General features: G+C 45.4%; 1 protein-coding gene across 1 annotated transcript; it reads right to left on the bottom strand.

Annotated features, from left to right (window-relative positions):
- Positions 1-418: 418 nt before the first annotated feature.
- On the bottom strand, positions 419-10,359 carry LOC6603790 (sodium-dependent nutrient amino acid transporter 1). Its single transcript, XM_026994256.1, has 6 exons — positions 10,340-10,359; positions 8,816-8,969; positions 6,440-6,671; positions 2,844-2,989; positions 2,645-2,781; positions 419-2,586 (listed from the first exon to the last, which is right to left on the bottom strand). The coding sequence occupies exons 1-6, from the start codon at positions 10,357-10,359 to the stop codon at positions 804-806; spliced, it is 2,472 nt and encodes an 823-aa protein (XP_026850057.1). The 3' UTR covers positions 419-803.
- Positions 10,360-10,828: the final 469 nt, after the last annotated feature.

Genomic DNA, 10,828 nt, shown 5'->3' with positions numbered 1-10,828 from the left:
CGAGCATTTATGCTAATTAAGATTCTGGTTCTCCTCCGATTTATGGCTGAAATATTTAAGTAAAAGTGTGCTGGCTGGGCTCTAAACTTAGCATCAATTAATGGACGCGAACTTTGATATTTGGGATGCCAAAAGATGGGACACACAGAGAATCATAATTTACTAAACGTACCATTTATTATATAAGATCGCTTTCGACATCGTTGTGTTCTCAATTAACTTAACATCGAAGGCAACACAGCCAGGCGCGTTGCTCCGATTCTTAGGATATTGTGTCAGACTAAGAACTAACTAAGAACTGAGTCTAGGTATAGGATTCTACATAGAGCTATTAATTCATAATTCATGTTTTCAGGCACTCAGATTACTCACTAACAAAAGATAATCCACTCGTTCAGGCAAAAAAAAAAATGTAGGCTATAATGGTAAATTGGTTACATATCAAGTGCTTAGACTATGTGTAGACCAGTGCTGATCTACTCCAGTTACTCCTCCTCTACTTTCCTTTCCAGATGGGTAATGACAACGGAATTTTCTCGACTTACGCTAAGGAACTAGATCGTAGAACTATATCTAGGAATGCTCTGCTCTTTCACTATGTACAGTTCGGAACTAGAAGATACACTTTGCATATGGGCATAATTCGTTATTCGTAGCTTATCGATAGGTCTGTGCTTCAGATGCAATACTCGTACAGCTTACAGATACAGATACGTTTCTTTTGGATGCAACAAGTCTTTTTGAATGTGAATGCTTCGTTTTCTCCTCCTCTCCATGCGCTCCTTGCGCTTCCGTCCTTCGGTTCACAGTTCCGTGGAATACTCTTCTGGATTGACGTTGAACTTCCGCCAGCAAATGTGATCCCCGGCCGCGGCGGATGTCGGCGGTGGCAGCTTGCCGTTTACATTGACCACTGAGCTGGCCGACCGCTTGATATGGACTCTGGGCGGTGGTGGCGGCTGGCTGGGTACTAGGCAGCCCGTGGAACGGCCCAGCGGATTCCTGGACATGGCCAAGGCCGAGTTGTTGTTGGTCTTGCCGTTCCCGTATGTGATGGATTCGTTGGAGGGCGAAATCTCGATGCGGGTGGCGTGGCCGGAGCCGGTGCCTCCATCGGATAGGCGCCGGATGTAGACTACCTCGCTGTGCTTCTCCACTGTGGTACCCCCCGCCGGTGTCGGTGGAGGCAGCCGTGTCAGGGTCTGGGGCTGGGCCGTCTGGCGCATCCGCTGAGAGTACCTCATCGGCTTGGCATCATTGGCTTGGAATGGCACATACTGCTGTTGCGTGATGCCCGGAAACTTGTCCACGCTGATGTCCTCCTCGATGGCTGAGTCCCCGAACATGGAGCCGCTGTAGTTGGGCGAACTGTTGCCCGGGGTGGAGGATTTCCAGTGGGGCTGGTGCATCGGTGTCTGCGTCTGCCCGCCGTTCTGGACGCCGTATTTCTGGGCACCCGAGTACTGCCCCTTTTTGATGGAGTGCGTGTAGTCGCGAGTGCCGCGTCGGCGCAGGGTGAAGTCCCGCCGGCCCGTGTCCTGGCAGACAGAGCGCCATTGCTTCCATGAGTGACGGGCCAGGGGATCTGCGGGACCCCACTCCTTGGCCGGCTTGGAGGCTTCACAGATCATGCCGAAGAAGTTGTACTCCACTTGGCGGAAGATCTGGATGCAGGCAATGATGAGGATCACGGCCAGGACGAACAGTATGGGAGCCCAGCGCGGCAGGTACTCCGCCAGCAGATCATACTGGTCGTCGTCGGCACACCACCAGACGAGGATGCCCGTCAGAACGGCCGGACATGTGACCCAAAGAAACATCCAGACCTTGAAAATGGGCCGACCGATGGAGAACTCCAGATCGGTGTAGATGTTCTTGGCTCCGTAGATCCAAGTTATGGCGGTCAGCTCAAAGACCAGGGCCGTCACAACCATGGTGCCCACCAGGCGCGAGTCCAGCACCCGAGCTATGATAAACTTGGGCGCCGCAAAGGACATGACGGCCACGACGAGAGCGATCAGGCAGATGACGTAATTTGGACGACGCGGCACCAGGCGCGTCGAGGTGTACACGGCCACGGTGATGGACACCATGGCCGAAAGGATTATGAGGGCGTAGATCAGGGCGGGCACAAGGTGCTGTAGAAGATCGCTTTCCCCCGCCTTAGAGCCATTCAGCACACGATCGTAGATGGCTGTCAGCGGCTTGAGCTCCTCCATTATCTGGTAACCGTTTGCGGATAGATCGAATTGCACCATTAACAGTGTCACGGCAATGGCATTGATCAGCAGATTGAAGCAGAGGTACACCACGGAGGTCCGCACGGCGTCCCCTTTGTACAGGAACTTGCCCGTGATCATGGGCAGGGCGCCAAAGCCGCAGTTAAGCGAGAAGAGGACCTGCATCAGGGCGTTGAACCAGATGTTGCTCTCGAGAAGCAGAGTGGGGTCGAAGCCCCATAGCTCTGGGAAGTAGTGGCGGCTAAAGGAGTTGCGCACCTCCCATCCGGTGAGGGCGCAGAGCAGGACCAATCCACTTAGGCCATAGACGAACAGACTGCGACGCAGTATCTTGGCATTGTGGGTGCTACGATATAGAAGGTGTCAGTAGGGAAAACAAAGAGATATTCGATCATAATACTCACCACAGCATTACCACAATCCAGAGACCAATCAGGGCTGCTGCCAGTAGTCCAAAGTACAAGGGATTACGCCAGAAGGGCGTCAGGAAGGTCAGCTGCAGGCACTCCTGTCCGCTGGTCCCTGTCACCAGATACCCATTCTGCAAGAGTCCAATTATACATTAGTATGACTTCCATTGAAATTTCTTTAGTTTATTCGCACCATTCTCAGCTTGACGGGTCCGGCACACTCTCTGAATGGCAACGCATTGGAGGCGAACATCCCGATGTAGGCCAATGCCAGCACGGCCTGCAGGGACACCCATATGGCGGACACCCACGAGGCGAAGCGACTCACGATGCAGGCTCCTAAAAGCAGAGATCAGAATTCGTTATATGTAAGTATATTGTACATATACCACGCCTACAGAATAACATTTCCCCCTTGCCGTCGCTTTGTTAAACAGCGGAAGAGTAGGTATCATTTGTATTTTAATTAAATTACTTTTTTGTCATTTAAATGGCAGAGGCAAAATCGCCTCCAAGTGAAAACTTGTTGTCAAAGGTGTCGTCGTGTCCGTCCATAAAAATAAACGAGATTATTATACCCGATACTCAAAATGAGTATTGGGGTATATTAGATTTGTGGTAAAAGTGTATGTGTGTAACGTCCAGAAGGAATCGTTTCCGACCCCATAAAGTATATATATTCTTGATCAGCATCAATAGCCGAGTCGATTGAGCCATGTCTGTCTGTCCGTCTGTCCGTCCGTCCGTCTGTCCGTCTGTCCGTCCCCTTCAGCGCCTAATGCTCAAAGACTATAAGAGCTAGAGCAACGATGTTTTGGATCCAGACTTCTGTGATATGTCACTGCTACAAAAATATTTCAAAACTTTGCCCCGCCCACTTCCGCCCCCACAAAGGGCGAAAATCTGTGGCATCCACAATTTTAAAGATACGAGAAAACCAAAAACGCAGAATCGTAGAGAATGACTGACTATCTTTTAGACTGCGGAATCTGAATTGGATCGTATTATTATTATAGCCAGCATCAAGAAAACAATTTCATTTTTTCTCGCCCTGTCTCTCTCTAACACACACGTAGCATAGGCGGCTTGGCTTAGAGTAAAACATTAGCGCCTAGATCTCAGAGACTATAAAAGCTAGAGCAACCAAATTTGGTATCCACACTCCTAATATATCGGACCGAGACGAGTTTGTTTCAAAATTTCGCCACACCCCCTTCCGCCCCCGCAAAGGATGCAGATCTGGGGATATTCATAAATCTCAGAGACTATTAAGGCTAGAGTAACCAAATTTGGTATCCGCACTCCTGTTAGATCTCACTATAAAACGTATATCTCAAAATTTCGCCCCACCCCCTTCCGCCCACACAAAGGACGAAAATCTGTTGCATCCACAATATTGCAAAATCGAGTAAACTAAAAACGCAGAATCATAGACAATGACCATATCTATCCGGTTGCCGAATCTGGATCAGATCGGATCATTTTTGTAGCCAAAAGCAAGAAATCAATTTTTAGTGGCTACGCAGCGCCCGACGTCACGCTCAGACTGATTTTCTGTCTCTCTCGCACGCACTCTTTGTCGTGTCGTTTAATATTAGCGGCGTCTGCCGGAGGAGAGCCATACTGACTTAGTATCGGGTATAACTGTAGAGTTGCGGTGTCCGCAGCAACTCACAACGTTCCCCCTCGTTTTATATTTACGTTTACATTTATAACGTATTCTGCGGAGAGGAAATAACTATTCGCCAAACCAGACCGATTTGACCTTAAAAACGCACCGAAAGCGGTTAATATATTGATCACACATCAGATTGAGTTCCTAGGCCCATAAAGGTGGCATTGAATGTTGTTCAAAGGCATAAAATGATCATTCGAAAATATCTATAAACTATTTAAATGAGCTTTTTTCGCACTCCTTTGGCTGCAACTGTATTTTCTTTGACTTCAAATGGAGTTAATTATGCAATCGTTAATTTCTTCATATTCCTATTCATATTCGTTTTCTCTCTCTTCGTTTGTCAGTTCCGTTATTTGCCAGTACCGTTTTGCATTGCCTGGCAGTGCATCTCTGCCTGGCAATGGAAATGGAAATATGTAACGTAAATGCGAAAGAGCTAAAAGAGGATGCCATAATTGATTCAGTTCTATGTTCACGCACACCCTTATTCACATTCATTATAATACTTCAACGAAAGAATATCATTTATACAATCATTTACAAATTCAAATTGCTCCGACCATAGGTTAGCCACTAAAATCTCTCTTACACCCTGCCACTAACTATCCGGTAGAATAAGAGAGATTGAGTTACCCTCTCGGGGGCTAGAACCAAAAAAAAGGGCGATACAACGCTGGCATTCCTACAGCCACATAGCGCATGTACGTGTTGCTTCTGTTTATTATATATTACTGAGGTCTTTTTCGAAGGTGTTGTGTCGTAATTTGCAGTTGTCGTTTTTGCTCTTTGCCTTTATAGGGGTTGTTGCTCATATTGCTCATATTTTTGAATTCGTTTGTTTCTCGTTACAATTGTTTTTGGTTTATACTTTTGTTCATTTAGAATTTGCCTTAAACATCTCTATGGTTATTTTTGTGGACGCACCTCATCCACGCCAGCGTCCGGGGTTATGGTCCGGTCCGAGACGGTTGTGCCTATCCTGTCCAGCCAGACTCGGACCGTACCGCAGTGCCACCGCCGGCCGTTCCCAGCGCGCAAGCCCCTTGGGGCAGAGGGTGACGAGGGGGCGCCGCTCACGAGAACGTGCTGCTTGTGCTTTACCATCTGATGGACTGATGGCCCGTATTGGCCATTGGCCATTGGCCGTGTTGGAAGTCGGCCTTGGCCTGACCCGGAGCTGGTGCTACCGATGCCCGTCTACCCACTGATGGCTGGGTCGGGGACGGAGAGGAGGCGGTTCCGTGTGGCACGGGGCTGTGGCGGGGACTTGGCGCGTCGGCGATTACACGAACGGGACACACACACCAATGCATTTTGAAGTTTTTATATTTTTTTGTACGATTTTTTTCAGAGTTTTTGCAGTTGTCCTGATAACACACGATGATGAACATACATTATCTACTAGGTCACATTTAGGTTAGTCTTCTTTTTTTAGTGTATTTTTTATGTATTCTTTTTTAGTTTTTTTGTTCGCATTGATATACTTTGGTCTGATATTCCTCCTTTGTCATTGCCAAATCCTCTATGTTCGTGATTTCATGTTAGACTTTTGGTGTTTTTTGGTTTCCTTCTGTTCTTCTTCTTTTTGTTTTTGCTTGTTGCTTGTTGCTTATTAAGTGGCTCCTTGTGCTTTTGCCCTTGCACTGGCTCCTCCATCCCCAACCCCCACCGGCAAATGCCACAGGGTGTGTCAGGAGGAGCCTGCTCCGGCTTTGTGTTTGCTCAGAGAGCGGGAGAGAGAGTGAAGAGATGACGAAAGTGTTGCAATCGTAACTTCGGCTACCAACGGACACAATTCGAGAGAATGTGGATTGACGGGCTGTGTCCAACCGTCTTTTGCTGCAGAATGCTCGACCGCCCAGTAGCAGTCCTCCGGATCCGGGTATTTATGCGGCAGCTTGCGGAATTTAAACTTGGGAATTACAAGCCCGTGCAAGGCAAGTGCATCGCATTCACATTCGCATCTGCAGCTTTTGCCAAAGCTTTCCAACGTCCTGCACATGCACACGCGCAGCTTAAAGTTATAACGCGGGGGTTGCATGCCGCCTAAAAGTATGCAACAGCAAGTGCCACCTGTTGTGCTGTGTTGTGTTGTGTCGTGTTTGAATTACCTTTGAATATGGGCGAGGCGCGCCAAGTGTGCGCCGCCCCCTGTCCCAGAAACTGACCCACAGATATCTCCAGCAGCATCATGGGCAGGCCGACTAGAAAGAGCAAAACCACATACGGCACCAGATACGCCGATCCATAGCGGTCCAGTTCTCGTGGGAAGCGCACCACATTCGCGAAGCTCACGTTGAGGCACAGGCAGAGCACAAGGCCACGGAAAACGGAGCATTTGGTCTGGAATGGAGTGGGAGAGGTGAAAATATTGGTTTAATAAATGCATTGAATAAAGTTTGATATAAATTGATATAAGTATATGACAATAGTTATATTCTTCCTGCATTCAACATTTTCCCTCTAATTAATTGTTGCTCTTAAGATGGAATCTTCCTTGTGCCCACATATAACCAAATATAAGCCTTCAGTGTACAGACAGTCAAATTTATGTATTCCTATTTGCTAGATATGCACATTACTTCTCTATATTGATTTTAATGTTCTATTACACCAATTCTAAAGGTGGATATCCAACGACCAACGATTCTCAAACATTTGACAACATCCTAAATATTTTACATAATCTTTCACTTAAATTTTCTATGCATGAGAAATCTTTATATCAAAAAAGCACAGAATGCTGTTCTTTGAAACTAATTGGAAGTAGCATTCTTTTCCCAAAAGCAGTGTAATCTGATATATAGCCATCTCTTGTATTATATTTCACTTTTTCTAGAGTTGGATGATAACAAATTATTTGGAATGAAAGCAACAGTTCACATGAACTTCATACTACATATTTGTCTGTCCGAAAGTTTGCTCAGTTGCTGGGCAAACACGAAACACGAAATGACAAATTGCTGATGGCATATGCAAACTCATTTGAGTTTGAGTTTGAGTTTTTCTTTTTATTTTCTGCAGGAAAACGGTAGCAACAGCAGCCGTCACAGCCCAGAGTTTCTGTTTGTCGCATCCGCCGGCTGTTATTCCGCTCGAATCAGACAAAAAAAAAAACTCAAATAAACAAAAAGATACACCTACAGTGGCGCTGTCATTTCCGGCACTTCCGCTTTCGACTTGTATAATTCCGCTATGGTTTGCTTTATTTTCATAAATTACACAATTTCTTTTTTCTGTTTATTTGTCTTACGGCTCATATTCCTCGAATTTCCCCACTCCAAATCGGGGTACCTGTGACTTAGTTCTTTGTGTTTGCTTTACTCTCGCAACACACACACAGTGCCACACTGCCACACAGTGAGCTGCAAAAGAAAGTACCCTGGCCAGCCCAGACCAGCCCAGCAAAGGGAGATCTTATTAAGGGGAGACCGAATTCGTTCACGGCTCTAATAAGTCATCTGCAAAATGTACAGCATAAGCCCATTAGATGTGCGCTCGCAAAAAAGATAGACAGCAAGCAAAAAGCAAACTAACAACAGTCGACACTTTGTCTACTTTTTGAGAGCCCAATACAAAGTGTAAGTCCGCCAACTGAAAGATACCCTGTAGAACTTTTTAGCTACGGCGGAAATAGTAAAACATTGCACTCAAGCACTCTGGAATGTATATTTTCAAGCCCGAAAAGAGTCTTTTTAGTGGAAGTTCTCCTATATAATGATACCCCGTTAATGGGCCGAATGAGAATAGTAGATACTGCAAGAACTACCTCAGGTTTTAATCCTATTCCTACTCCTAGAATACAAACAATTTTCTAGCTATCGCACTAATTTATAGCTTATGAAGATTAAATTGGGGCAAAAATAGGTCCAATCAATCTACGGCTCATGGATGTACATAATGTAATATGACAATCAAACCTAGCTAAATCCTTTCTGCTTCTCCCCGATCAAGTCATGCAAAACTGGACCTCCCACCCTCTCATTATACCTTTGTAGCCTTTAAAGAGTACAGGGTATATCGAAGAGCTTGCCAGGCAAGCGCTATTAAGTGAAATTCATTCAAGAGAGCAGAGGAAACAGGCAGCAGAGAGGTGATCTGTTAGACAAACGAACTGCCAACAGCAGAGGCAAAGCATGAGCCACAGCATCAGCCACAGCAAGCGCTAACAACGTGACGCCCAAGTAAGCGCAGTTAATAAAGCGAAAACCGCACAGTGAACAAAAAAAACACACACACAGAAAAATAAAACTACAAAAAATAAAAGAGCGCCCAGCGAAGCCGAGCCAAACGGCGTTTGAAGTTTATGAGCGTGCATAGATGACGAGCATTACGGGGCACATCACATATACATATCATATGCCATATCATGCATAATGAACCGACACCCCACAACCACCACCCACCCCGCCCCGCCCCACCCAACAACCCAACACCCAAACAGCTGCTGCTGCTAGGCTCCCTTCCTTTCTTCCCGCAGCACTTACTTTGCGATAGTATCGGAAGGGCACATCCTCGTGCACCACGTACAGATAGTCGGCTAAATACTTTGTGGTTGGTATCTCCATCTTCGGACAGATCTTGTATTGCTTGTAGGGGCAGCAGAATTTTTCTTTTGTACTATTGTTGTAAACTTCTTTTCTGTGCTTACAATAATAACAATTTCTTCTTTTATTTTTAAGGTTTATCGCAAGGTTTGCTTGGATTTCGAAAATCTAATTGGTTTCAAACAAATAAAAACAAAACAAAACAAACAAAAAACTGATTATTTACGCGGGACTTGATTAAATGTAGATCAATATTTTATAGAATCAAAGTTGATCTTCCGGTCGAATTGGTTTCTTCTATTAGAGAATTGATTTGATTTTTGTTTTTATACCCGGTACTCGAAGAGTATAGGGGTATATTAGATTTGTGGTAAAAGTGGATGTGTGTAACGTCCAGAAGGAATCGTTTCCGACCCCATAAAGTATATATATTCTTGATCAGCATCAATAGCCGAGTCGATTGAGCCCTGTCTGTCTGTCCGTCTGTCCGTCTGTCCGTCCGTCCGTCTGTCCGTCTGTCCGTCCCTATTAGCGCCTAGTGCTCAAAGACTATAAGAGCTAGAGCAACGAAATTTTGTATTCGGACCTCTGTGATATGTCACTGCTACAAAAATATTTCAAAACTTTGCCCCGCCCACTTCCGCCCCCACAAAGGGCGAAAATCTGTGGCATCCACAATTTTAAAGATACGAGAAAACCAAAAACGCAGAATCGTAGAGAATGACCATATCTTTTAGACTGCAGAATCTGAATTGGATCGTATTATTATTATAGCCAGCATCAAGAAAACAATTTCATTTTTTCTCGCCCTGTCTCTCTCTAACACACACGTAGCATAGGCGGCTTTGCTTAGAGTAAAACATTAGCGCCTAGATCTCAGAGACTATAAAAGCTAGAGCAACCAAATTTGGTATCCACACTCCTAATATATCGGACCGAGACGAGTTTGTTTCAAAATTTCGCCACACCCCCTTCCGCCCCCGCAAAGGATGCAAATCTGGGGATATTCACAAATCTCAGAGACTATTAAGGCTAGAGTAACCAAATTTGGTATCCGCACTTCTGTTAGATCTCACTATAAAACGTATATCTCGAAATTTCGTCCCACCCCCTTCCGCCCCCACAAAGGACGAAAATCTGTGGCATCCACAATTTTGAAGATACGAAAAAACTAAAAAGGCACAATCATAGAGAATTACCGTATCTATGAGATTGCTGAATCTGGATCAGATCGGATCATTTTTATAGCCAAAAGGAGCAAAACAATTGGCAGTGGCTACGCAGCTATGCGTTCGCCCTCTCTATCCCCCTCTCTCTCTATCTCTCTGCCCTGAAAAAATAAAAACAACCCCCGGCAATGCAAGCTCTAACTGCTGGCAGGCGATGTCTTTTTCTTTGTTTTACGCTCAACATTCTGACCAATACCCCTTTACCCGATGCCCCTCTCTCTTCAAACAAGCGCACCGCGGTGTCTGCTTGTCCATGTCTCAGTTCAATCACCCCCTCCCACATTAACAAATCAATCTGTCCATTTGCCTACAAAGAGACTAAATAGAGAGAGACACACAGCATGCCCAGCAATATCACTTGTCCAAAGAGGAAGAGCAAGAGCAATGAACATAAATATGTAAATAAATAAATAAATAAATAAACATTATATAGTATGTGTATATGCAGCTGTTTGAATGAGCCGTTATGGTTAGGGAGTGGAAGGGGGACCAGCGAATGCAAGTGTGAAACTGATATAAATGCCTATAGAAAGAATGAGAATTGTCTGTAAAAAAACCGCGAAATCTAAACACCAGGGGCTCTCTCACTCTTTCCGCAAGCCAAAAAGAGGGAGAGAGCATCACCCAGGCCCAGGCAATTGGTAAACAATTTGTTAACCGTTACAGTAAGGGAGGGGGACACGAAAATGTTTTCACTCCAAATATGCGTATGGAAGAAATGAGA

Source organism: Drosophila persimilis, unplaced genomic scaffold (genome assembly GCF_003286085.1).
Source record: "Drosophila persimilis strain 14011-0111.01,24,50 unplaced genomic scaffold, DperRS2 tig00001613-arrow-arrow-pilon, whole genome shotgun sequence".
Taxonomy (NCBI): domain Eukaryota; kingdom Metazoa; phylum Arthropoda; class Insecta; order Diptera; family Drosophilidae; genus Drosophila; species Drosophila persimilis.
This window is presented reverse-complemented; position numbering and strand designations above follow the sequence as displayed.

Bases quoted from the DNA above. Each gene is read 5' to 3' on its own strand.
- LOC6603790 (XM_026994256.1), bottom strand. From the start codon at position 10,359: ATGGACAAGCAGACACCGCG. The intron at 2,990-6,439 runs GTAATTCAAACA...CTCTGCTTTTAG, and splicing joins CGCCTCGCCCATATTCAAAG to GAGCCTGCATCGTGAGTCGC. The intron at 2,782-2,843 runs GTGCGAATAAAC...GGACTCTTGCAG, and splicing joins GACCCGTCAAGCTGAGAATG to AATGGGTATCTGGTGACAGG.